The following is a 27,934-nucleotide window of genomic DNA, read 5'->3' as shown; positions in this document are numbered from 1 at the left end:
GAGTAGATTTTCAGCGGAGTTTTTCGGCCACGTGCTGTGGCGTTCATTCATGCGTACAAATGAATGGGGCGGCAACTCGCGCGCATGACAGTCGGCCGCCGCACGCCCGCGCGCACGTCGCGCGTCGCTGGCGCCTGCGCACCGCGAGTGACCTTACCTTACCTTCGCATATCACATTTTGCAAACTCATCAAATCTACATATTCTGTGCCATTCGAAAGCCACTGCACCCGCCCTCAGGTCGACACATGCCGGATCCTCTCTCGGTGCGTCATACTTTTTTGTCTTCAACCTTGAACACGTTACGTTTCATTCATCTTGGTTTTAATTACTTATCACTATCAAATAGATCTCTTTAGTTTGTAAGGTTAGCATGATGATTTCACCAATTGAAAATAATTTATTGGATCTATATCGCTTAAGTTTGTATTAATTGGATGACTAGCGCCCAATTTAACCCGCAGCTGAAATTTCCTGCTTCAGTATCTTACTCACTACGAGTACGAATCATCGGGATCACTAACAATATGAATCGCAAGCCTTAATCGGCAGGAAATCTAAGGTTGACATGACAATAGGTGTTGGCAGCAATGCGGGTGTCTCGTTGCAGCTAGAAGGTGAGGTAATGGTAATGGTCGTCTCTCGCAAGCCGACACCCTGTGCCGCTGCAGGAAGTAAGTCTCATGTTGCACTCCTCAAAGGCAAAACCGAAACGAGCCTGGAGGCTCCGATCCTCAGACAATAAAAACAAAACGCGTGCCAAATGCATCAGCAAAAAATCCGGTATCCGGGTTCGGGTACTGTTGCAGCGATAACAATCATTTTAAGGGCTACCAGAGGGATATCCACTATTCGAGAGAGTAATTCCGTTATCTCTTTAAAAGCCAGTGCGCTGCGACGGGCCTTTTAAGAAAGACCTCTGAAGCCTTTTATCAGCGTGGCGCCAGTTATTTTTTGCCGAAAATAGTGGTACAGCCATTATAGTTTTTAAGCTAGAGCAACTGGTACCATTAACTCAGATTAAAGTATCGAGTAACACAGATTGGTCGTATTCATAAATATTTTCCGTGCGATGAGATGTTCCTCGATTTTTGCCGGACAAATGCGGTGGTCTGGTTCGCGGAATCTCAATTCGCAGAACGATAACAAGATACTGTGTTGTATTGTATACTATTTATAAATATTTCCTTTAACGACAGATTGTTTTGGAATTACTGTGATAAGAAAGATCTGGAATGACAGATCTACTTCAGTTATAGCGTATCATCATCACTTTCTTGTCTGTTGCTGGTAGGAAACCCGTGAATTACCTGATTTTTTTTCTTTTTTTTTTAATTGCCTAATTATCCTGGCATTGGATTATCCTGTCCTTTAGAGGAAACTCTTCTTATGCATTTTTCTTTTTGATTTAAGTAAGAATATTGTAGTCAAAATATTCAGATTTTTCAAAGCCAAGTATGCTTTTAAAACGTTGGGAGTCAAGTACAAGTAAGTACATGACCGGTCCTAAGTCAGGACCGATGTTAGGAACCCTAACTAAAAAGTAATTATATATATAAATACAATAATTACAATTCATACAAATTATACACACACTAATATCTTGGGCATCATTATTGCCGTGACAAAAATATCATCAACAACTCGCCTTAAAAACGGCTCCTTCGAATCGTCGATGACGCTGCTTATAAATTGATTAATTTAATAACAATTAGTTATTCCTATATTAAAAAATTATCAATTCCATGGACTTTTATAATAATTTTGGTAGGTGGGTATTGCGCGTGAGTAGCTCGGGCGGACAGAGCGACCTCGTCCAGATAAATCTATCAATGAACGCGATAAGGGGAGCGTGACACGCAACCGGAGGAAGTGCCTCCCTCCCCCCACTCGCCGCCTGCACTCTGAACTGAACGCATCATATCACAACCGCAATATCATTCATGTTCAACTTTATATTCGCAAATTCTCAAATAAACTGTACCAAAAATTGGGTTCATTATGGTTTTAGGGATCTGGCACAAAATGAACATTTGGCAAAATGACGCAGAATGAGAAAAATGTGCACCTCTCAAAATGTGAACCTAGCAACATTTAGCATCAAGTGCTTATTTTGCGTCAGACCCTATGTTAAATCGATCACCTAATAACTATGGAGTTAAGAAATATTCCTTTTCGATGCACTATTTCCTTACATAAAAAGTAAGCACCAGATGATCGTGAAAACAAGTGACGTGTACCAATCAATTTCGCGACAATAAAAGAAAAACAGTTTTGTTTTGGGATATTTATCATTTTAACCGAGGCTGAATGAGTGTACAAGATGTTCAAAAAAAAATCAAATGATAGTTGAAAGCGCTTTCAATTAAAAATAAAACAATTAAGCATTACTTACTTCGTTAAAAATACATCGATTGCATTGTAATAAATGTCCACGAGCCAACGCATAACCAACGCATAGGTACAGCTAAACCAACTAGGTTTACCGCAAAAGAACAAAAGTACAGAATATACATTTTGTGCAAACCCGTGTGTATGTATACCATATCTCATCTCTTTCTGTCTGTGAGGCCTTTTAATATACTTCACCGAACGTTGCAATTGCAAAGTATCGGAAGTTACACATTGTTGAATGAAATTTAAATATTGTCGCTGAATCCCCGATTTAGTGAGTTCCTACATACCTATCTCATCGTAATAAGTTGCTGTTATTATTGCAAGTTGCATTATTTATTTATCTGTACCTTCATTAGTTTACTACACCGAGCCATAAAACGAATTGTCTCGTGACATACATATTAACAGCATGCAAAATAGAGTGTAGGCTGTAGCGGCCGCTCGCCCAGCCATCGTATGCACCAAAAATACTTAAGTTTAACGTAAACAAATCGTAATCCTTTGGTCCATAATAGTTTGGTGACAAATAGGCTAAATAAATGTAATATTGAAGGACAAATACGTCTTTTAGTTAGCACTCGTGACTTGTATCATTATTTACATCCTTTTTTGTAAAATCGTGACTCAAACAATTACGAATCTTGAATAATTCATTTCGTATAGAAGTCTTCTGTACACGGCCTGTCTTGGGCTTGCCTTATCCAGATCTTTTCAATTATTTAGGTTAGATTAGATATCGTCTTACGCAGGTTTTATTCGGCTCTCTCTGATTCTCCCTCTTTACTGAATATAGCTTTCTTTTCCGTTCCTTTCTTTTTTCCTTTATCCATCTGTAATATGTTAGTAGTACTTAGATAATTAAATATAAACTGAAGTGATTTGAAAGCAAGAGTTACAAGTCTTGTAACGCAGCGGCATCACAGCAGGATATTTGGAGTTATCTTAATCTTAATGCATCTGCAAGCGAGATGCTTATGATTTGCATGGTGCCTCGGGGTACGGAGCTAATTATAAATGTATTTTGATCAAATCAGATATTTATTATGGGACTAACCATCAGTACTTAAGTAAGTGTACGAAGCTACAAAAAATATTTTTTGTACCTAAATAATATTCAATCAAACATTTGATCTTTGACATTTGGCATATGTAACAGAAATCGGAAAAAAAAAACTAATTTATAAAAGGCATTGACCTTAATATTAAATATTATTAAGAGCCACATCAACTTACACTAGGTTTCCTATGATACGAAGAAGTGATTCCAATAAATTTTTTAGTTATTTTTTATTTACTCATTCGTTAAAATTACGCAGCTTTAATAACCCATATATTCATTGAAGTTTAATAAGTATATAAATTTAAAGAAAATACACAATATTATCACGTGCAGAATTAATCAAGCTATTTTCGAAGGACGTACCGCTTTCGTGTAGCACAATAAGGTGCATACCATATCTATACGAGTTGCATAAGCTGGTCCACTTTCCACCTGCCCACGGTTGGCTGTGGGCTCAGAATTTGGTGCCAGACACCAGTGCGTGGATTGCGAAACCAAGACCAAACTGGAGGTGGGATCTGGTGGAAATATCGTAGGTTGTCAATATAGCAGGTCGCCCACGGATACAAATAAATTATATCCTCCACATTGTAATTCCATTATAGTCGTTAAATTTAAACGAATTCGAGATTTTATTGTGATCTAACTGTTACCAATTGTTAAATTAAAGAGCTAAATATTAATTTATTTTAGGCTTTTAATTTATTTCTCGTTTTCTAATGGAGCTAATGTCAAAGAGAAATCAGTAATGGAAGTAGATTTATGAAATACCTATGACCGTAAAGCATACTTTCGATATTTTTATTATTTTGGAATCTTCCCAGTGCAATTTGATGTCAGTAATAGTAAAAAAAAAATGGTATAATCTTGCAACTTTGTTAAATAAACAATAGGGATGCACCGTCAACTTGTTAACGTGCGCAGAAAAATGCAAAGTAGGTACTTATGCCATATTGTCTAAACGATTGCGGCGCGCAGGTTAAAATCAACGTCAAATTTGACGTGCAACTCACCCATCTGCTAAATGTTGCAATCAGCAAGCTACCATCAACTTTTACATCAGATTTTAAACTTTACAGTATTTATATTATAAATTTTGGCATCCTTATACATTTCACCTTATTTATCCCACATCCTGCAGTGTATCAATTTATTTAAAGATACTTTCTATCTGTTTGTGAATGTGATTGGCAACTGATTAGATGGACTATAACAAATTGCACTTGTGCAACACTTGTTAGTAGGTTAGCTGCATTCCTGTTTCGTATTTATATATTTGTAACCTAATAATACTTAGGTGTGGGTTCGATACTAACAGCTTGGTTACAACGTGGGTGACTACCAGCCTACGACGTTCATATTTGTGAAGTAACATGTATATTTTTGGTATGTTTAGATGTAGATACTTTTGTTAATGTAATTTGTCATTTGAGGATGAGAGTAGGTTTTGCTGCTTTGTAATATTTTCCACCCAATCCATCTATACTACAACTAGCAGGAATGTTATCGATTATATTTATCTGTTGTTGTATTCGCACTATCTGCAATTACAGAGTTAATCATAACAAATACATAGACACATTGTAAGTCACTATAGTCTAGTCATAGTCTGCATTAGAGACAGACGGACAGACTCGACGCGAACGTAACGGATGACCAATGTGATGTTGGCACGCTGTGTCTCCCACATAATAAGAAGTTATAATTATTATATGACATGTCATTGAATTAAATCTTCTTATATGTCAAACAACCACCAAAATTAGTCCTTAGTAGTTTTCTTAAGACTGACTTGAGATAACCAACAAGTCATCCACAAAGAATGCACCTCGAGAGTATTTCCAAGAAGTTTTCTATAAATCACGTCAGAACATTCAAAGGGTACGCTCTGCTTCGAAGGGATTTCGAGAAAAAATCTGAGCAAGTAGTATGAGTAAGTAGAATGTATATTCATGCCATATTTCCTCTTACAGTTTTCGTAGAAGTAGAATTAAGTTATAGGGAAAACAAACCTTTTATTTTTAAATGTTCTGAATACAAACCAGCGTACATACCTTCCTTTTGCAGGTCTGTAAGCCCAAGTGAAAATTAAAGTGACTATGTTTGCTCCCAATAAGATGGGTTTGCCAAACAACCGATGTTTTGTGTATTTCTGACAACCACAAACAGAAAGCAGGAACATTGGTATCTGAATTAATTTCGAATATATTTATATGCGTAGGGCTGTGTAGTATGTATAAGTACAGTGATTAAAATGACCATGCTGAATAAATAAATATATTAGGACAAATCACACAGATTGAGCTAGCCCCAAAGTTCGAGACTTGTGTTATGGGATACTATCTCAACGGTAGGTACTATATTTTATAACAAATACATATATACATAGAAAAACACCCAAGATCCGGGCCAATCAGAAAAAAGTCATTTTCCATCATGACCCGACCGGGGATCGACCCGGGACCAAATGAACCGACTTTTTGTTTAATTTCTATAATCACTTGAATTCCTCTTTCATTTACAAGCAAATGTGGCAGAATCATTTTTTGAAAGACAAAGCATTACTACAACCTTTTATTTACTGTGGGTTTAAGTAGTTCTATGGCTGTTCGATAGAGGGCGGTATTAGTGGCAATGGTAAACACTGTATTGGTGAAAGATGACTTATCAATAATGTTTTTTTATTAATAGTAGAATAGTCACATTTGAAAAAAAAGTTTATCATAAACTTCTCACTTGGCACTACAGTGACTTCTAATTGTAATTTATATTTGCGTAGCCAGATAACTAACTCTTATCTACGTAATATCCAAATTGTCCTATTAGTTGCATGGAGTTAATGAACGCGTGTATGCAAACATAAAAAACATAATTCGCTACGGCAGTATAATTTTATTATATCTAATACTATATTACATAAAAGTTTCATTACGGACAAAATCATCTGAACCTTCTTGAAGGGGTAATCCTAAATATAGGATCTCATCAAATAAAGACCTGTGTCATAAGACTGTAGTGTCAGCGAGGGATTGTCGAAGAGTTCCAATATTTCGTGTTCGGGCACAGGTCGTCGACCGCACGACCACACTCTTCGACATCGGTGCGTGCTATTTCGAGTCGCGCGAGCAGCGGCGAGAGCTCCCGACCCGAGCCGATCGCTGCGAGCGCTTGATGCGCCCGCGCACGCGTAAACAAACATGGTCCAACTGTCATTCACTAATTCATTCATAAACGATCATTGTATTTGACAAACCAATGCGAAAAACATCATCTGAGAGCTCCGATAATGTACTGCAAATTAATAGTTATCGGATTAAAAAGTTTCTAACTCTTGCTAGCAGCTTCTCTAGCATAATTTATACATTAGAAACAATTGCTTTAACATTGATTGTGTCTACATATCTACCCTTATAAAGAAGTAGATATTGTATGAAGATTAGTTAAGCAGATAAAACTTGAAAACTAAGTACTTACATAAGTAAGTACATCAAAAGATTATTATTAATTCTTATTATGATAATGATATTGTAATTAAGTTTCATATCATGTTTGATCCTTCATCTCATACTATGATCAAGTAGATTGTTGCAGAAGATGCCGTCCTCATCATTTGATTCCATTAGATTGGATTTGAGGCGACTCGACTCATTTTTCATCGTAAACCACTAAGAATGCATATACATATGTGGACAGTTCACTATAACCTGATATTAATGTCCGTCCATATCCACCGCCATCTTCGGCAAACCTGGATAACACGATTCGATTCCCATTTCTATCTTATGTACATTTTAGACAATTCTAAAACTGTATTATTATAAACTCCAATGATAATTTAGATTACAATTCCATATTTCTCTAGTGGGTTATTTAAGTCGGTATGGTTGAAGAAATATTAACATTTTCCACTCCCAAAAATCATTGATATATCCCTAAGATTTAATCATTGATTTTGATGATTATTTGATTCAACGGTATGTAGGGAAGTTTTTCAATTGCGTACTATTTTCATCGGGATTTAGAGTACTACATTGTTACAAGTATATACACACAACACACAACGTCTCAGTATTTTCGACCTTGGGTAGTTACGCAAATATTTGAATAAAAATAGATAAGAACGTAATTTTGTTTAATTTATGTAGTATTTAAGTACCCATAAGTATATTAAGTTACATTGAATTTTTTTTTACCCGGACACGGAATACAAAAATGATTCATATCATAGATAGGTATGATACTTAATAGACTAATTAACACAATGTTTTTGCTATTGTTGTCTTGTTGTCTGCTTTGAATATTATATGCTTTTTATATATATAATATTATTAAATTATAATATTATATATATAAAAAGCACTTCTTCCAGTACATATCATCACTTCTTGATTTCCATTAATGATATACCACTAATCCTAGTATCGCTAGTACTACTGAAGATTGAAATCATACATTTTCGTTTGATTATCTAGGTGCCTATATATTTTACGCGTTATGTATTGTATAAGAAGTGTTTGAAGTCATCAGGATAGTAGAAGATAACAAATTTAAAGTCAATTTAATTATAATGCATTCAATAGTAAATCAGGAAATTAATTGATAAATAACATTATGACATACCGGGTAATATTGCTTACTTATTTTTATGAAATCATATCATGAAGCAGGCTGTCCACTCGAATACCTAACGAAATTAACGATAACCGTGTAACCTTTAAATTCTGTCTCATTATTAAAAATGTTATGTTAATTTATCATCCAGTTGAGGTGATATGAAAATATCGTTCATGCTTTTTAACCGATTTCCAATAAAGGAGGAGGTTATATGTTCCGAGCGTATATTTGAATTTCTATGTATGTTCAACCATTTCTTCGTCAATAGTACCTAAATACCTACATTGAATTTAATTTTTTTTTTGTTAATTTACAATATTTTTTATTCTTTTGTAAAATTAATAGCTATCCGTTAAATTCTCGAAATCAATCGGTAGGTATTCTTTGCATATCTATTGTCTTGTGGAATTTTGTTATTTTTCGTATTCACTATTTGTCTGAATTCATTTCAGTTTTTTTAATCGTTATCCCTAGACAGCACAGTGTTTAGTGAAGGCAGCTATTGTTCGTGATTGCGACATATGGAGAGCCGGGCAGCCGACCCTTGCGACTGCTGCGCGGGCGCACACATGTAGCGCATATTCTGCCGCTTTTGTCATCCCAGCCTTTGACCATGTGCCATACGAACGGAACACTAGTTTTTGTCCGGATTTTTTCACAGTCCAAAACATATGTATCAGTAGATCGTTAAAAAAACAGAATACTGCAGACATGATATCCGCTGTTTTTCTTTCTTGACATAGCCATTTGGAGTTTTCCAATTTACGTCTGACGCTTTAAGTTTAGTTAAAGTAGCAATGAAATTATGAACTTTCACCTATAAATGCTTTTGTAACAAGATTATAGTTGATGCACAGAATTTAGAGTTTTTAATCAAACTAATACCTATACAGTATACACTCTTCTCATGAAAAGTGTATTATACTGTACGTTCATATCTAACCAAAAATTTATCTCAAAACCATAACATATTTTTTAAGTAGGTACCTGCTGTATGTACCTGAGTACTTACATTTACATATACCCATAAGTCTTATATCTGTGTGTGTGTGTCTGCGTCTACGCCGCAAACCACGTGGTGTTGAAAATTTGCCAGATATCAGATATCGCTTACTGAACTACTACGCCGCTTCCTGTTTACCATCATCACGTCGTCGGCCAACTGCTCCTCCCTGCCGTAGGGAAATGAGAGAGATCAACATTATGAAAAAATCTAGATCTCTCTCTCTCTCTCTATCCCGTTTGGATCCCTGGAAATAAATATATAACACTTTAAAACATATTAAGTATTTATGATTTTGTAAAGGAATTAAATGTAAAGTTGTATGAAGTATCACAGTAAAATAGGAGAACCTTTGTCAACGTTTTTACCAGTAAATTAACGTCGATTGGTCGATGTTATGAACTTGATTACACGACTGCACTTGGCTGGCAGGTTATTATGCATTTTCTTACTACAGTAAATTAAACAAAAAGTCACAAAACGAACAAACTGATTGAGAAATCACGGGAACCCAAACTCCCAGCGGGAAACGACACGAATTGTATTGTGTCGTGACTTGCTGGAAGAAAGAGACAAAATAATATTTTCCAAAGGTATCTCTCACTGGTTTTAACAAAAATTTAACAATCAGGAAGTCCTAGAATTTCAGAAACATCCTCCTATTGATCTCCAAAAGACATGTATTGCTTTGCTGGAGACTTCATCTTTTTTTGAACGTATTTATTAATTACTTAAAAAAGCCCTCTGCCAATGATCGTTCACTTTGATCAGACACACACAGGTGATCAAGTGGAAATTAATAAATCACCTATCAAACCTTCTACTCAAACAGGCTATATAAGCATTTTGAAATCATTTGATGATGAAAATTCTGACATCTAAGAACAGAATGTTTTTTATCAAAACTAGTAAAAAAAAATTGGTTTTAGTGAGAAGAATATGTTATGCATGTAAACAATTTACAAAAAATATTTTAAGGTGGGACATATCCAAGTCCTGTATAAGTTATTTGATATTGAGTGTGTACCTAATGGGTATTTCAAAAAGCTCACTAAATCTGAGTTCCGCGTAGCTCGTGGCCTTGATGGATGTTGGACAAATATTTTTTCTAACCATCGTATCGTAGACACAGATTACATATTGTGTCACGTTATCACAAGTATCATAAGGACTACCTACAATCTAATCTACACAGTTTCGTTTAACGTTTTTAAAATGTGAATTTTCCGTATCTCTTTTGTTAGGATTTTATATGAGTTAACAATAAACGGCTTTATCTCTAATGCATCTAGACCTTTAATTAACGAGGAAGATTTATAAATTCTTCATCTTGTTTGGTCCTAAGTGAGGGCTAAGTTAGAAGTTTGCGCCATTCTCTCTTGTTTTCTATTTAAATTTAATAAAGATTTGTTTAAAAATAAGAAATTTATTTACAAATCTTGTGTCTTGTTCTTCTAACTTCTGATTTATCTCGACACAAATCCATTAACATTTTTTGTTTTGCAACCACTGGTCCATTAAAATCTGCCGATTTTTAAAATTGTACACTAGATAGGTGTCATGGTTCTTTGGTTATAGTCTGTCATGGCATTATTTGAACGGAGCATGTGTGCTCACAACCACACGCACGCGGGGATAGGCTTAACGGAGGACGCAATTATGATGATTAAATGAAACTGGTTCCACTGCCTCGCTGTCGGGATCTCGATGTGTAGAAGACATTCTACTTTGCTCTACTAGCTAACGGCTGCCGCAGTTATCGATCTTAACATCACATTTAAAGGTTCACATTTCAACGCTAAGAATACTCAAAATAGCACATCTTATGGGTAATATCATCAGATAGGCCGGTGCACAACCACTCCCAGATGGCCAGATGTAGTGCATAACCGACTGTTAAAATGCAAAGCAGGCGATGATTTTATCGATCGGTCGTATGAGATATAATAAATTGATGCCGAGTTGTAAATATGAAGATTTTATCAAACACCAGCTCAAAATAAATGATAACATCCATCTATTAATTTACCTAAGTATATGTAGCTTTTTGCCATTGTATACTACTTTTACTAATGTACCTTTTGTAACAATACGGTCAGTGTATAAATTACATTAACAAACATGTTTACGGAATTTACGACAATTTAAAAGAACATATTAACTATAGTACAATAAAAATTTGGATTTCATAAAAAAAATAAGGGATTCGACCGAAACGTTTACAGGTAAAAGTCTTTATGAATGAATTTTTAATGGATATATTTTGATCTAAATAGTTTTTAGAACTATGCAGATTTCAGAAATAAGCGTAACTAAAACTGACCATTTGGTATCTTTACCCATAGAACATGATATAAGTTTATGTAAGCCCGTAGTAGAGACAGCCTAAGAGTGGTATGAACTGATGTCGGAAAGTAAACAGTTCCTAATACTGAATAGCTTATGCAGCGGCGACATCAAAGGCACATGTGCACACAGTTAAACATGCACCTCCCTCGTCTTGACACGATACGACATAACTGGCAATTTGCAACTGCATTCTACCTGAATTAACTCTGAATTAAAATATTTTAAAAAATCTATATATACGTTATTTGCATGATAAATGTAGTTACAAAGTTTACAAAACCACCGCGACTTCAAAAAGGGTGCCCCAGTAAAAGTATAGTCGACGGCTAATCATCCTATACAAAATAAGTGTAGATTCGCCATTATTTGCAAGTTCCATGCAGGGCTTGACGAGCGCTTGGCTGTACTTAACTGCAGTTTGTAAGAAAATATTTCAAACCCATAAACGGATAATTAACATTTCGAAGAGAGATTTTGTTAGTCGAACTGATAAAGTAAAGCAAACTGTCTCAAACACAGCTTTTTTAAATACCACAATACGAAGCAGGTACCTTAGTATTACTACATCTTTATAAAAGTAGTAGACAATATTTTCTATGTTAGAGGTGGGCGCAAAGAGCACGGATATTTCGGGCTATTATCATGCGTTCACGGCTTGCTATTGGCAGAAAAATGTTACAAAAATATATCGTCACAATTCTCTATGAGCCGTGGCGGTCAGCAACTGACATTGATAAAGATAACATTTTTAATAATATTCATTGTATTTATTATTTTCAGATTAACCTCTCATAAAGCATGGCTTTATGTACCGAAAGTAATCGAATGTATTACTGAGAAACATAGGTAATCCTTAGATTTGAGAATGTTTCTATAGTAGGTAACAATACCTACATAATAAAATGTAGTTTCGATAGATGCCGAACTAGTTACATAGAGTACCTAAGGACCGACATTGATTTAGGCACTTTATTTTCAAACGATTTTTAGTGTCTTTTGTAGTTGTAGATCGCATTAACGTACGGTCTTATCTGTATTTCTTATCATTATTACTGAGAACCGAGAGGCAGACGTAATGGAAGATATGTGTTCCAGAGCAGTATGTTCTCTTGCCCGTTTCCGGTGGTTGTTTACAAAAAATACATAATATAAACTCGTTGTCCACTGCGGGAACGAAGCGAACGGCCGAGATACTTGCCACGATTAAAAATTGTTACAACTTCCGTTTGGATACGAGTCTCGAAGCGGGTCCCAGATAAAAAAGACAAATAAGAAAAAATAACATTTTAAAGATCGATACACTGGAACGGCGCTACCTGTTTTTTCACTGTTAAAAGAGGTCGAGTCTGCACCCGCACCTCCGCAGTCCTCGATGCACTCCACGCCACTCTACATTGCCCTCCCTGTCTTTATAAAACATAGGTATGCGTGCGCACACATCCATTACAAAATTGAAGTTCACAACACTCGCATAAAATTTTTATTTTTAAAACAATATAGAAATATTTTTAAACGTTATCTTATTCTTGAATCAGATAACTGTTATTGATCAAATTAGTATTTAAGGGGCATCTTTATTAGTGAACATACAATTATGTACCTTTCTATCGCATAACATTGTTCACCCCGTACTACCTAAGTAGATACTTTTAGAATAAACTTATTAATGGAATCTTCTTGAATTAGAAAAATACTCAGCTTTAAACCTAAATCTCGGAGGACTCCAATGAAACAGCCATTAGGTATAATAATCGATTTTTTCAAAAGATTTATAATGCTAAATGATAGCGCCAACGGAATGAATTAGCATCGCCATGATGTCATGTATCCGGCTGCATCTAGTATAAGAGGGGCTATAAATCGAACGGGTTAGATGTTTTACTTTACTGCAACCGGTAATGGAAGATATCAGATTAATAAAAGATGTCGATGAGAGTGGACGAGATGCACAGCAATTTCACGAGTGGTGCGCCATAATAATTAAGTGTCCGAACGTGATGTCGTGGTGTGCGTGGGCGCGGCGTTGAGTCGCTGCTGCGAGGCGCAGAGCAGGCATATCAAGTCTGGTAACTATGCGGCGTAACTCCGGTAGCGGCACAACAGGTCTGCGACGGGCGCGGGCCGCCGAGGGGCGCGGGGCGGTAGGAAATCCTTTGCGCACGAACGCACACTACAACAACTGAGCCAGTGTGCGCCATCCGGTTTTCTTTGCGCGTGAGCGCTGTGTGCAGACGAGGCGTACCTGTGGTAGTGTCTATCGTGTCGATCAATCAATGAGCTCGACATCGAGTCGGACTCTTGCCTGCATGCAACTCATTGATTAACGCTATGAACGTGGAATTGTTTATTCATTCATGATGAATATTTTTATTCAAAATAAGTCAGTTTTTGTAGTCTGTATTCTAAAGGTTCATCTTCCGATAGCCGCGCATCGCCTTAGGTAGGTATTGTAAAAAAGTCGAGTATTGCCATCTTAATAATCATTCGGTCGAAACTTAGTGTTTTTAGAAACAAGTTTAACTTTTTCTATAAGTAAACAAATCTAAACTGAGCTACAAAATATCATCTATAAAGAATGAAATGTTTAAAAAGTCTATCAAATAAACATGACAATTTTTCAGGTACATTTGACCCACGTAAATGTAAATGTAAGTCAGTCGAGTCTATAGTTCAAGTATCGTGTACGATAATAATACATTATTCTAGTACTACATACTACTTAAAGATTATAAATTTATCATAAAAATATATAGTTCAACATATATTTATATTCGTTCCGTTCTTTTGATACACCACTCGATTAGTAAAATTTTTATTTCTCAACCATTCTCAACATGTAATTTAGTATATAATCCGTCATATTTATTTTATAAAATCATTACATGGCCTATGTTACCTGGGGTAATGAGGAATGTTATGATACATACGTATCTCATGTTACGTTAACATTATTTGAAACGGCATCTAAGAATCATGGTGTAATCCTTGCAAAATCATTACGAGAAAACTGACTATTTTTTACAAAATACTTCGCAATAAAGCATAAAATGTTATTTCTGGAAGAAATTTGAATTTGTTGAATTTAGGTAAATAGGTAGGTACTGTAGGAACTTACATTTTTAAATGGTGTTTTAATGTTATGACCGGTACACTCCAATTGGAATATTATTATGTATCACTAAAAGGAAGTATAAATATAATAAAGGAAGTATAAATATATAAAAGATGTTAATATATGCTAGGTGTTAATATATAATCAATATATGCTAGGTACTATCAATTAAATAGAAAAGTAAACTTAGCACGGCCACAAATCATAGAGTTCACCACTTTGCGGAACTGGATTTGTGGTCAAGTAACAGTAGTGTTTAAGATGGCCACATCAGTTACCGTACAGCATATCTTGTTTAATTAAACTTTTATGTTGGATCTAAAATGATTAAAGGGAAAAATAATAAACTTTTGGTCATATTTAACAGCATCCACTTCGCGAATACCGGTTCATTTCGGCAACTGTTATTGCGGTTAAGCGGTGTGTTGCGAAGGCCAGACGTAGTGTCCAGTCGGTCGGCGGCTAGAAGTCGTCTCGTATAAATATGGTAGTTGTGAGTCTCAAGTCGAAGAGTAGTGGGCTCGGAATTCGCCGCGACGTCGTCGCCGACGCGTGGTCGGCGCGTGGGCGGCGGCTACCCGTTCGCCCACAGCGCCGCACCTAGCCGCGCCGCCGCCGAAGGTGTAAATCACTACTGCTCATTGCCGTGGTGCCAGTTGCCACCACCTATCACTCGCTAAAGCGGGATTATCTATCAGCATATGCTGATAAAGATGATGCTACTAGCCTTGACATGACAATTTAAGTTTTACAATTTTCTCTGACAACATACGTAAGACTCTAATACTGATCTCATAAGATTATTAATGTAGGTAGGTATACATACTTTTTGCTTCGTTTGTGACGACGTTTAAAATATTTCATGCTTTCCCAGAAACTAAGCTAAGTTGTGGGAACTGAATCCACTTTTGTTAAAATATACACGTAGTGGTCCTAGGAATTAGGTTTTCTTAATGATCCATTATCAAATCGTTTTAAAAAGGTTTGTGTTGCAGCTTGCCCGCCCTACTCAAATCACGAAATTATGAACCTGAGAAATATAAATGGTATAATCCGTTGCCAAATGCCTTTGCAACGATTAAGGTAATAATCCAACATAGGTTCTTTCCCACGTGAAAAATGGCATAAATCCTTTATAACTTATGGGGTATGTAATGTAGATAACTCAAGTATTCTTAATTTGTTGATACATATCCACTCAATAAAACTCTCGTAGAAACTATATGATACCCTACCCACAATTTCCACAGCAAGGTAACGTAGCTGACAATAGTAATGGAGCAACGTTTCAACTGTTGAAAGCTATTTTGAAACATATATCTTAGTGTGTAGAGTATAAAATGAAATAGCATGATTATGACAGTTAAGGCCTAAGCTGGTGGTGGAAAGTGGTGTCGTTGGCCCGGGGCTGCGTACTTATTACATACTACTTTTGCTTTTTGAGTGAAGATTGTTTAGATTGTGCATCCTAGACACACGTCATTAGTTTGGTATTTTTCTGATCACAGCGGCACAAGTGGAATGTAGAAAAATGTCATCATAAATTTAAAAGTGGTGGCGCCGAAGGACTATAAAACTTTTTGATTCTTTTAAGTTGAGTATTTGTGGCATTTAATTAATATCCTGTGGTAATTAAATGCAACAAATACCCAATACCATCAACAATTATGCTCACCAAATTTAACAAATTACTTCACTTAATATGCTGATCTTTCCTTCAAATTAGTGGTCCTTATGTCTTATAAAATTTGCGCATATTCTTAGATCTTAAAAAATATTACGGGTACCAGAGAATAGGTACCTATTTGTACTCTGAGCTGTAATAGATTTAAGAGCTGTAATAAGCTTCACGATGGTAAGCAATAGAGTAGTATCGGGCTCCGGGCACCGCGGCCGACGCGGACGGACGGCCTCGTGGAAGGTCGACCGCCTCGCCGCACCCCCCCGCACCTCGCCCTTGCCTGCTCTGCTCCGACCGCTACGTGGAATTTATGTAATTGCCTTCAATTAAAACAAGAATACGAACGCACCATCTTCGGAACACATGACATCGCCAAACACAAGGCGATCTCCCACTCCATTTGTCATGCCCGCCTACTGACCGAACAATTTGAATAAGCGAGATGAATTTTTTTTATCATCCTAATTACGCGGTCGACAAATATTCGCTACTACAAAACACACATCCGCCAGCGAGCTGCTTACTAAATAATCACATGGACTTAGTACGAGCTAAGGTCACCGGCGAATGCGTGCCATGAATGGAGCCAGACCTGCGCGGCAGTCGGCCATTCAACGAGATCCTTCATTCTAGCTTTTGTTCTTACGTAATGTTTTTAAACGTCTTACTCGTAGTAAAAAATAGTAAGTACTAAAAGTAGTAAGAAGCTAAATTTATAATACACCTCATTGACCTTTTCAATAGCTTTGACTTTCCTAATCTTTCAAAAATCATTAATTTGTACCTTCTTTAGTTAATACTAAAACAAGGGCACAAATGATGTTTAAGTATTTAAAACTATTTGAACTTTGAACTTTAGAAGAAGTCACTCTGTATTTTACACTGATTGTTGTAAGTACCGTACATGTTATATTATTATATACATGTTTTATAATTCAGGTATTTAAAGTCTAATTATTTTACAGGTATTTATTTTTTACAATGCAATTAGACTCTTAAGACTAGGTAATCCTGCACACTAGCGCCATCATCACATTTTTATGAATTTGCTTTAATTAATAGCTGAAACTAAAAATGCCACATAAGATCGTGCGACACTACATTTAATTGATTTTATTATTACAGCGAACACGTCGCGAATGAAAATGGTAGAAGGCGTAATTCTAACGATCTATTGCTAGTCAGTAATTAATAGTATTGCTACATTTTATGCTATCCTTATCTTTACTGATTTTCGAGATCAATCAACTATGTACCTACTTAGATAGTTCGGCATCACAAATCATGGTTTAGACTTAGGCATAATGTACGACAGACAATACAAAATATTTTGTATGAAAATCCCCCATTTAGGAATTGTCAAAGATAAACCAAAATTATTACACATATAGAGTTAGTATTATACAATGAAATACATATGTTAATGTGATACTTAAGTAACTCATTAACAGTCACAAGTATATAAATACACATTTTATGATGAAACTAGTAGTTTTACGACACATTCTGCAGCAATAGCTCAACTGAGATACCGAAGCTGACAGTTATCGACAGGCAGTGCTGACATATGCCAGTGGAAGACATCTAATGAACGCAAAATATGCGTGATGTGGACCGCTCCAATGCTCTCATTCAAGTTTGCTTTATCTGTGGCAAACATCCGGTATTATTTTCAACGCGCCCACGCCGTTAGTACTCCAGCATAGTTATCGGACGATTTGGACACGCTACACAATACGATAATAATTTAAGACAAACAACTCTCTTAAATGAACTGTTTATCAGCTCTTAAACTCGCAAAAGATAATTAATGTTCAAAACAATACGACTTATCGTGGTTAAATAACTAGACGATTGTACCTACAATACCTATTAATATAGATCCGCTAAATTCATTCATTTATACATAGTCCCGAGTTATAATTTTAATGTGAACTAGCAGATATTTGATTGAGTTAGTTATTTGCTGCAGATATTTGGTAAGTAAACACGTAATCACAATTGGACATTTGTTTTAAGTATTGTCCAACCGAATCAATCTGCTTTCGCAACAATCTTAGGCCAAAGCTGAAGGCAAAGAAGCCAAATCCTGGAGAATTAATTTAAAAGAAATTTACATTTGGATGAAATTTGTTTTGTTAACCGTATACCTTTCTCTATTGCTCAAAATAAATTTTGTTATTTTTTGGCGCTTGGCTAGCTTTAGCTAATGCCCATTTTAGCCGAAGGCGAAGGTTTGGCCAAAGGTTTTGCCTTATGTATATTTTCGACATACACATTAACTGTTGTAGTAGCCAGCCTTTAAGATAGTCCTATGAAATGTTCAGCCTCTATAAAATCTATTTAGAGACTTCCCAGATATTAGTCCCTCCGGAGCTGACAGTAACGAGAGCCAACTATAGATTGCTAGTGTAGTTCCTCAAACCTTTCTCTTATATTTAGTGTCGCACATATTTGTGGTTGAAAAACAGTAGAGTACTATGTGCTCCATTGATTGTTTTAAATCCAACCGTGTCCCAGGTACATTGCTCTCTTATAAGGGATGTTTATTTTATAATGCTTTTTGAACTTGTAAATGCTTATCTCCAAAAACCTTTTGAGCTCATCGATCGCCTTCAATAGCAGATACCTTGTCCTTGGTAAAGACCGGTTCTTCAAATCACTAGTTGCTAGTCTGTAAAGTGCTTTAGTGGCTTATAACTTTCAGAGCTGCAGCAATCGATGCTCCTGAAACAGCACAACAGGCGAGCAATCAATGTCAACTGTTGTACTTTCGGAGAGCAAACTAATGCCTTGTGTTCAGAGGCATTAGTTTGCCTCTATCTAGTGTATTTTATTGGTGAAATAGGTTGGCGTTTAAGGAACTGCGGATACGACTGACTAGCTTTGATGATTTATATTTAATATTAATATTAAGAAGACGTGAAAGTGACGTGACGTGAAAGAAGGACAAATACGTACTTTTGTACGTATTTGTCCTTCTTTTACGTCAAAATAGAGCATTAGTTTGAGATAATTTTTGAATTTTTGATTGAAATAATTTAAGAGCTAGAAGTGATATAGGCATATCGTTGCAGCTGTCAGAACAACTACTAATCTATATTATTTATATAAATAAAAAAAAATCGGAGCTTTAATGTAGAGACTGAGGCAGAGTAATTAATAATGTAATCTAGGTATAACTTATATTGCTGTTAGAGTCTAAATAAATGAAGCTATGTTCAAAGCTGCTATACAGTCAATGAATAAAATGTATGGGATCAATTTAAGTGCATGGGTGCATGCGCTGGCGGATGGAAAGTGCGGCGGAGGCGAGGGCTTCCGCTTCGACCGGCGTCGCGTTCGGAATAACAAACGAAACCTGATTTCTATCGAGTGGTTCTGAGATACGACGCCTACTCCTATATCAAAATATATACTTCTTACCTTTGTAAGGGAATAATAGTAAACAGCATACGATAAATGTTAATTAAATGTTCCTGCATGAACGAAAATATATTACTCCTGATTAATTTTGATACAATTATCGTAGCATTACTTCGACATCACAAATACTTCGTCTCTTGAATTCACTCGAAAAATCATATAGTTATCATTATAGCTATACAACCTTAAAAAAATATTTTGAAAAATCCAGTAGGAAGCCAATAAGGTTTTCGACGTTATCGATCATAAACTTGAATGTTGTTATCTATAAATCCATCTGCTTTGCTATCATACTAGGACACGCTTCAATGAAAAAAAATATTTTATTATAAGTATCGATGGTATAATTTGATGTAGGTAGGTATTAATTTTTCATTATTATATCAGTGTAAATCAACTGCTTACAAAACATCAAGTGTAAGCCACAGTTCTACTTATCAGATAAATACGTGTTCACAAATACTTACAACATGATGTTGTTTCCTTGAAATAGAAACAAAGTACTCAGCTTCAGCCAGAAGCCGAAGGTGTCGTTTTCACTATATGTGCCTATTTAGGACACCCATTGTCACTTCCATTGTTCTTCCATAATTGGCTTCGTATTTCGTAACAAGCCATGTTATATACGCGTATTCCTTGAAACTTCTTGGTACCTCTCTGTGCATTATGAATTTTAACGCAATTGTTTGTTTGAGAATACACAAATCAAAAAATTATAAAGTTAATTATTAGGCGTTCTTAGTTCAACATCTTTTAGAAATCGAAGCTCTGTTTTACAGTGCCGGAAGTTACAAAACACTTAAAGTGAGCAAAAAATGCGTGAGTCGGTATTAGTAAGGAGCCGTTCTCAATTCTTTTCTTGATGTCTTATATGATACGTAACGAATATTCGTTTAAGTCACGTGTTCAAATTGTTAATTTTAATTGTTCATTGCAATTCTGTATGTATCAATTAACAAATAAGAACCTAAAATATAGAGACACAATTTTGCAGTGTTTGTCCATAAAAAAGTCGACGGATTTCCTAATGCTGTAATCATATGATTCCTAAATATTTTCTAAAAACAATGACAATTATGTCCTGGGACGGCATCGTAGGATAAGTCTAGTAAGTAGTAATACACAACTTACTGGATTTATCCTCGCTCTTATCGTGTTGAATTTTGTTGAAAATAAAAGAGCTAAAGTAAAATATTTATAAACTAGGATAGTAAAGGTCTATGTTTTAATTTATATTACTGTAAAATCACAAAAAATATGACGAAATTGTTTACATATTAAGACTGTAAGAACTCTCACTTATGGACGTCAAAATTGTACGTATAACAAGTTTACTGCTGGCTTCCTGACTGCAGGCGACGGAGAAGCGGCGAAATAAACTTCACTCTACTGTAAAATTTATGCAAAAATTTCAATTATATTAATAAACCCTTTCTAGTAATGTATTATAGCATAGCAACGTATACAGTTCTCAACAAAAACGACGTCCTAACGTTAGTTAGCCGATGCCAAGGATTTTATCCTTATTACGAAAGTCATTAAGTACTTACTTTTTAAAATAAATAGTAAGAAACAAAATCCTTAGTAGATTATGAATGCAAAGCAAATATTCGTAAGCAAAATCCAGAATTGTCTTGGACATGAAATAATCTGCAGTCTCGCTTAAAATCGTGTGCATCGAGTGCGGCTGTGATGTGCGGCTGTATCGTAACAATAGAACTTTAGGCGAATGGACAGCTCAGGTAGATTTTTTTATAAAGACAGTCATTCTCTCGCCATATCCATTCACGGCTGCAGTGGCCCCTCCTCTCTTTGTTCTAAGTTAGTGAATATAATGTAATGTGACTTTTCTTGGCACTCAATTCAGTGTAATAAATTGCTACTTTTAAATTATGATCTTTAGTGCGTCATTGTCTTCCTGTCAAATAGGAGTGCCAGTATGAGAATTATGATATATGCAGTGGATATTTCAATAATATAATTACTAAAAACATGTCCTTAAATCTGTTGAATCCATATCATGTACAATGTAATGTATGTACAATGAGTACATGAGTTGTTGATATATTTTGAGTGTGGATGATTGTAGCATATGTGGCAGCCAATGTGGTGTGGTGAGTGGCGTGGCGTTATCGGTCGTCCTTGACACAGAGACACGCGTGCACAACGCGCCTTATTGTCGCTGCAACCTTGCGAAAATTACCGCTCGCGATAACAGATGCCGTCGTCGTTGTCGTCGGCGCGCCTCTCGACCATGCGTATGCCAAAATATAATTGTGAATGAATGGATGCGTTACGTACCATGAATCAAAATAACAAATATCAATAGACGCTCGTGTATTCATCACCAGTGTGTTTAAAGAGTTAGTTTATGAATGATACAACTTCGCAAAGGATTGTGATGGATGAAAATACTTTACATGAGGATTTTTAGTCTACATATGATGTAATTAGATCGCATCTTTGAAATGTCAACAAATGACAGGTTGGCCGTTGCAGGACGAAAGTGGGCGGTATCCCGGCTCGACTCTCGCCGACCGGAAACCCAATTCCCGGATGCGGCTGCGCGGGGGGATCTCGCCGGAAGCTTGGTAAACGAGCACATCCGCTGCCGCCGCCCGCGCCGCAAAATTTGGCACCGCGAGCGCTCGCAGCCCGCTTCCGGCCTCCGCCCCCCGGACCCCTAGCGTCGCTCGCCCGCGAAAATAGCGGCCAACCGCTCCGTGTACGCGGTTCATTCAGTATGGCCGCCTTCCATTCATAAAAAGGCGAGGCGCGGGCGGCATGGAGAGCGGCGGAGGAAGCGCGGCCTCTCCCGCCGACCCGCACCCGCGGCCGACGCCAGTGCGGAATGTGCCAGCGTACGGAACGGTCGTTTCGTCGGAGCGTAGCGCTAGCGCTCCCCGTTTTCCTTTAAAATGTGTATAAGAATAAGTGCAGTGAATCCACACGAGTTCGGAACGGTTACAAAAAACGCCGTCGTCGAGATCAGGAGTAGAAATCAACGAAGAACTTCAGCGAGGAAGTGAGTAGCGGCCATATTGCAGTGATAACCGCGCGGCGGGCGGACGAGAATCGAGGCCGGTGCGTGGGCCGCCCCCCGCCCGCGCCAGGTGCCGCTCCGGGCCGCGCCGGTCTTATGAACCTTCCCGTGGATTTGCGCGACCGAAATTCGGTGGTTCTGCCGTATTTTTATGTGTCAGTGAATCTTCCGGCGCGGTTTTGGTGCGGCACTACTTTCCATCTCATTGCTAAACATCAGGGAGCTCAGTGTAATGTGTGGGGCCAATTGGTCCAAGTGCCCTTGTGTAGCGATTGTGTACAGAAGGTGTGTGATTGTGGAACGTCTGTTCCGTAAGTACGTACATAAGGCATAGACATCCGGCCCAAACGTTACGATTTCTAATAATATAATTGTATCGAATATAAACGTAATTATACGTCCACATCATTTAAAATACATACATTGACATGCGTGGGTAGTTATTACGTGGATTGCGAAGAAATTGAAGTAACATGAATGACGAGAGGCGACGCCTCGCCGCTCCGCCTGACGACCGGCACACGTGCAGTGATCAACGCTCTCCATAATACCGCTCTCAACTCTTCTAACAAGTTTAATAATCATGCTTTCATTATTCACCAACTTATCTGTCTATATGTACGGTATATAAACAATTTAAGTACATGAAACGTTTGAAATAGGCTTGAGATAAACAACCGATTTGTTAACGCGCGACTTTTATTAGACACATTTGGGTGAATAGAACATCTATTGGACCACAAATAAATATTATAAAAATACATATTTCGATGAATTAGGTATACAATATATTGTCATAACATGATAAATAAAATTGGAAAATATCAATAAATTAAACGATTTTAGAACTACCTACAATATTTATTGTGACCATATGCTCCAGAATAATTTAAAAATTATGATAGCAACAGTTGAACGAATTTCGACAAAAAACTTGATAACCGTGAACACAGATAAAGAGCAATTGTAAACAATGGTAGAATAAACTGTTAATATCATGTAACCAACTACGCTGATAAAGTATTTATTTAGACAAAACAAAAAATAACGTTATTATAAATTTTAATATGACTGAAGTATTTATATTATATTGCAAATATAATTTATAAATAAAAACCAATCATAAAACGCAGCTGTGTTTAATACCCATTCGAATCCAAGAAGTAACGATATGTTAACACATTAGATGGGATTTTCATCTAATTAAGAACTAGTTTTGTCGCCATGCCATTTGATTACCCCATAATCGCTTTAAATAAGTACAAAAAACATTATAACATTGAAAATATGATTTTGACAAATGCAGGTATAGTGTGTAATGTATATTAATTGATTCAACTATCGTAGGAATTGTGTTTTTTCAATAATTAGTCGACATATGAAAAATTAACTTTTATGGGGATTTTGTATAATTATTTGACGGATAATAATAGTAAAATTAAACTTAACCAGGAAATACTGGCCAATTCTAAAAGTAACAGTTCAAGAGTTGAATTAAGTAAAATCTTTTTTTATGGAAGGACTAAATTGTTACAGTAACATGGATTATATTAAAAGTTATAGTATAAGATTGAAAAATAAAATATATATAATATATAAAAATACCAAATACCTTTACACATTTGACTTGGAATAGGAAGGTTTGCTTTGGAACGAGCGAGGTCTTGATAAATATTACATCTATACTATTATTATAAAGAGGTAAGCGTTTGTAAGTTTGTGACTTTGTATTTTTAGGCGGGTAATCTCCGAAACTACCGAACCGATTTCAAAAATTCTTTCACCATTAGATAGGTACATTATCCAAGATTGCTATAGGCTATATTTTATCACAAAAATCCCACGGGAGTGAAGTCCCGGGCAACATTTAGTAATTTATATACCGACGACAACTTTATAAGCTTTCGCGGAATATTACCAAATAAGGTGCATATGAGTATGTATTATCTACCATTAAATCAAGCCTTATAACGGTCGACACCTGCTATAATCAAACTCTAATTTGTCATTCTAAAAGACGAAGTAAGATAAATGGAAAGAAAAAATGAAGACCCTCTTAATTCGTAACCGATAACTGTAACGTAACCAATATCATAACCAGAGAAGAACGAAAGGCATATCGCAATAAAGTTGCAAAAGTTGATTTCAATAAATGTAACAATTAATCATATATACACTTACTATTTACTTATTTCTTGTTATACATAATTTAGAATGAGAGAAAGTTATGGAACATGCCAATTACTACAATAATTACTTGTATCATGATACTAATATTTGATGACGAAGAAGAATAAGTTAGTACTTATTCTTCTTCGTCATAATTTGGATCTATTGCTTGTAAAAGCAGAAGTGCTTAAATGAAAATGCCCCTTCCTGTAGGAAATTGCAGGACCCCGCGGTCAGGTGCTCGTGTTTTAGCCGGTAGGGTTCCGGAATGGGTCCTCCTTTCCCATAAGGATTTCACCGCTCCTAGCAGAACAGAAATGGAATGAAAGGAACTTTGAGCTTGAAGCAAATGTGTTTAATATACCTTTAAACCATTAACCATATTTGGCCATGCAAATAAAATAGGATTAAATGGCGTAATGAAGGGTTTAACACAGTTGAGAAGGCTTGTTGTAATAATAACAAAGCATAATTGAAATAAGATAAAACAAATGTAAGTTTATTGATAATCATAAGTCGTACGTAATCGTACGGTTGTTTCATTAGTATCTATACATTATCTTGGTAATAACAAAATCAAGGACCCCACACTTAAATCTTTATGGTTGGTGTTTTTACAGAAGGAAGCACAACCTATTTTTATTTTACTAATTAACTAATTATTAGAGCTCCAACTTTCTAAGAAATGCACCAACTGCCAGGATCTCGATTCTGCTAAAATTATGTCAATATCGAATCTCAATAAGAGTTTTATTGCATGTAAATAAAAAACTACTATTGAAACGCGTTATTGACCTAATGTTAGGAAAAATAAATACGATTAAATTATGTTACTCTACCTTAATCTAAACCACCTAAACGTAATTTTCCCGAAAATAGAAATTAAATTGAGATTAAATCTGTGATATGTCTTAATAGTTCTAATATTACTCAATCGTCTTCACCTACATGGAAATTTATCGGTGAAAGCTTTGCTACAATTCGAGCTACACGTTGATCAATTCAAACAAATTCCATAGAAAAAAATATTTCGACTTTTACAAAATTCGTTCAGTTGGAACTATCGTAACATCAGTAAAATTATTACATAAAATAACATAAATATCTATAGATTCCTAGAGTGTCTGTCTATTTTTATTATAATAATGGAAAAAATCAAAAAATAAAAGTTTCGTGTGCTAATAACAATTTTGACGATGACAACAACACTAAAAAATAAATCGAATAATAATAGTTCATAAAAAATTGTTAACGATATCTTATGTACTGTGTTACAGTTACTAGTGGATGGATGTGTTTATGTGTATGCGTTCTGTGTTACATTTTGGGGACTTCCATTGCTATATGGATGATGTTATAAATCAACCAAAATCCAAACTTTATATGGATAAATAATTTATTGTTATTCCTTGTAATGTTAAAATTCTGGTGAAGTTATGCCACACATTAGCCCAGGGCCATTTATATCATGTTTTCCTCAGCGGTTTAAACTTCAATGGTCAAAGTAATTTAAAATTAGTAGACTAGATGAACTTGGTAACTGCGAGGATGGATTTTGCCATATTAGACAGAAGGACTATTTCTTATGTCTGAATTACGGCAGTGTTAATTCCATAATATGTTGGTAAATTTCGAGTTATAGACGCATTATTTTATGATTGTATTTTTATTTGCAGGTGGGGACGATGAGGGAACAGGAAGGCGACGGCCCGGAGAGCCGTTAGCCGGACTCAATGGATGAGTATGGCGGGCCGGCGGCGCCGCCCCGGCCGCCCAAGCCGGCGGCGCGCGTCCACAGGCCGACGGGCGCGCGCCAGCCCACCGTGTCACTGCTGCGGCCGCGACCTGAGGCCGAACGCGAGCGAAATGCCTATGTGGAGGCTCCGCGCCGAACGCACACCGCGCCCGTGCCCCACGCGGCCCATACGGCTGCTCATCAGCCGCTCAAGCCGGTGACGACGCAGCCGGCCGCCGCGGCCGGCAAGCTGCGCGCCGGCGCTCTCCCGGCCGACTCGATCGTGTGCGAGACGTGCGGCCGCTGCCGGTGCGAGCAGTGCGCCCGCCCGCGGCCGCTGCCGTCCCGCTGGCTGTGTGGCTCATGCTTGTGCAGCGCCGAGGCGTGCGTCAACTACGCGTCGTGCATGTGCTGCGTGAAGGCGCTGTTCTACCACTGCGGGAGCGGCGAGGAGGAAGCGGGCGAGCCGTGCGCGTGCGGGCCGCGGCTGGCGTGCGTGGGTGCGCTGGCGGTGCCGCTGCCGTGCCTGTGGCTGTACTGGCCGCTACGGGGCTGCGCGGCCGCGGGCGCGGCGGCGTACGCTCGGTGCCGCCGCTCCGGCTGCCGCTGCCCCGAGCCTCCGCCGCGGCTCTCCAGTATTATCTAGTCCCGCCGCGCGCCGCCCGCGCCCTCCGAAGCGCCGAGTCGAGAGGCGCGAGTTGCGCCCGCGTTGTACAAATATTTATTGGCGAGCGGAGAGCTTCGGACCGCGCGGGGGTGGACTCAGTGATCGCTGTGCCTGGTCAGAGTGGTGTGTGGTGACGCGGGGCCGGCGTCGGACGAGAGCCCCGCGTTCACTGAGTGAATCGTCTACGAGTACCTTGTAAATATAGTCGTATAGTGTGAATGTACGTGAACGTGTCGCCCGAACGTCGAAAGTCTCAAATTTTCTTGAGACCGTTACGTGTCATAAGAAAACGTTAACGTTAGTATTTTGGATTCCACACAAATCCAGAGAAGATTAAGAAATGAGATATAAAACATACTTATTAAGATGTAGATAATTTACCATTTATTTATTAACTGAATTTGTATTTATTTGTAAATAAAACGACATTATATTATAAATACGAATGTTTACTACATCATGCTTGTTTTTTCTACTCCCTCCTCTAATAACCAGTGAGAAATATAAAACAAAATGTATATTGAAGCTCGACCAAAAAGCTATATTTACATGATTATAGGTGCGTCAATTTCTTTAAAACAACCAAGCACATGCACCTTCTTAGTCATTGCAAAAAATTATTTAGGAATATAGGAGGTTTTGCTAAAATACAACTGCTGTTTTCTAAAATATGTTACCA

At 37.0% G+C, this 27,934-nt stretch overlaps 1 protein-coding gene across 5 annotated transcripts; it reads left to right on the top strand.

Moving 5' to 3' along the window:
• The first annotated feature begins 78 nt into the window (after nt 1-78).
• On the top strand, nt 79-27,710 carry sty (sprouty). Of its 5 annotated transcripts, none has more exons than XM_053744239.2 (2): nt 79-265; nt 26,530-27,710. In XM_053744239.2, the coding sequence occupies exon 2, from the start codon at nt 26,587-26,589 to the stop codon at nt 27,232-27,234; it is 648 nt and encodes a 215-aa protein (XP_053600214.1). In that variant the 5' UTR covers nt 79-265; nt 26,530-26,586; the 3' UTR covers nt 27,235-27,710. The 5 variants fall into 5 exon arrangements, with proteins under 5 accessions (XP_053600214.1, XP_053600213.1, XP_053600217.1 ...); XM_053744238.2 differs by lacking the exon at nt 79-265 and adding an exon at nt 22,390-22,666; XM_053744242.2 differs by lacking the exon at nt 79-265 and adding an exon at nt 22,686-22,969.
• Nucleotides 27,711-27,934: the final 224 nt, after the last annotated feature.

Source organism: Plodia interpunctella, chromosome 4, assembly GCF_027563975.2.
Source record: "Plodia interpunctella isolate USDA-ARS_2022_Savannah chromosome 4, ilPloInte3.2, whole genome shotgun sequence".
In the NCBI taxonomy this organism is placed as follows: Eukaryota; Metazoa; Arthropoda; class Insecta; order Lepidoptera; family Pyralidae; genus Plodia; species Plodia interpunctella.
The sequence above is the reverse complement of the archived record's forward strand: the minus strand, read 5'-3'. Positions and strand labels throughout refer to the sequence as shown.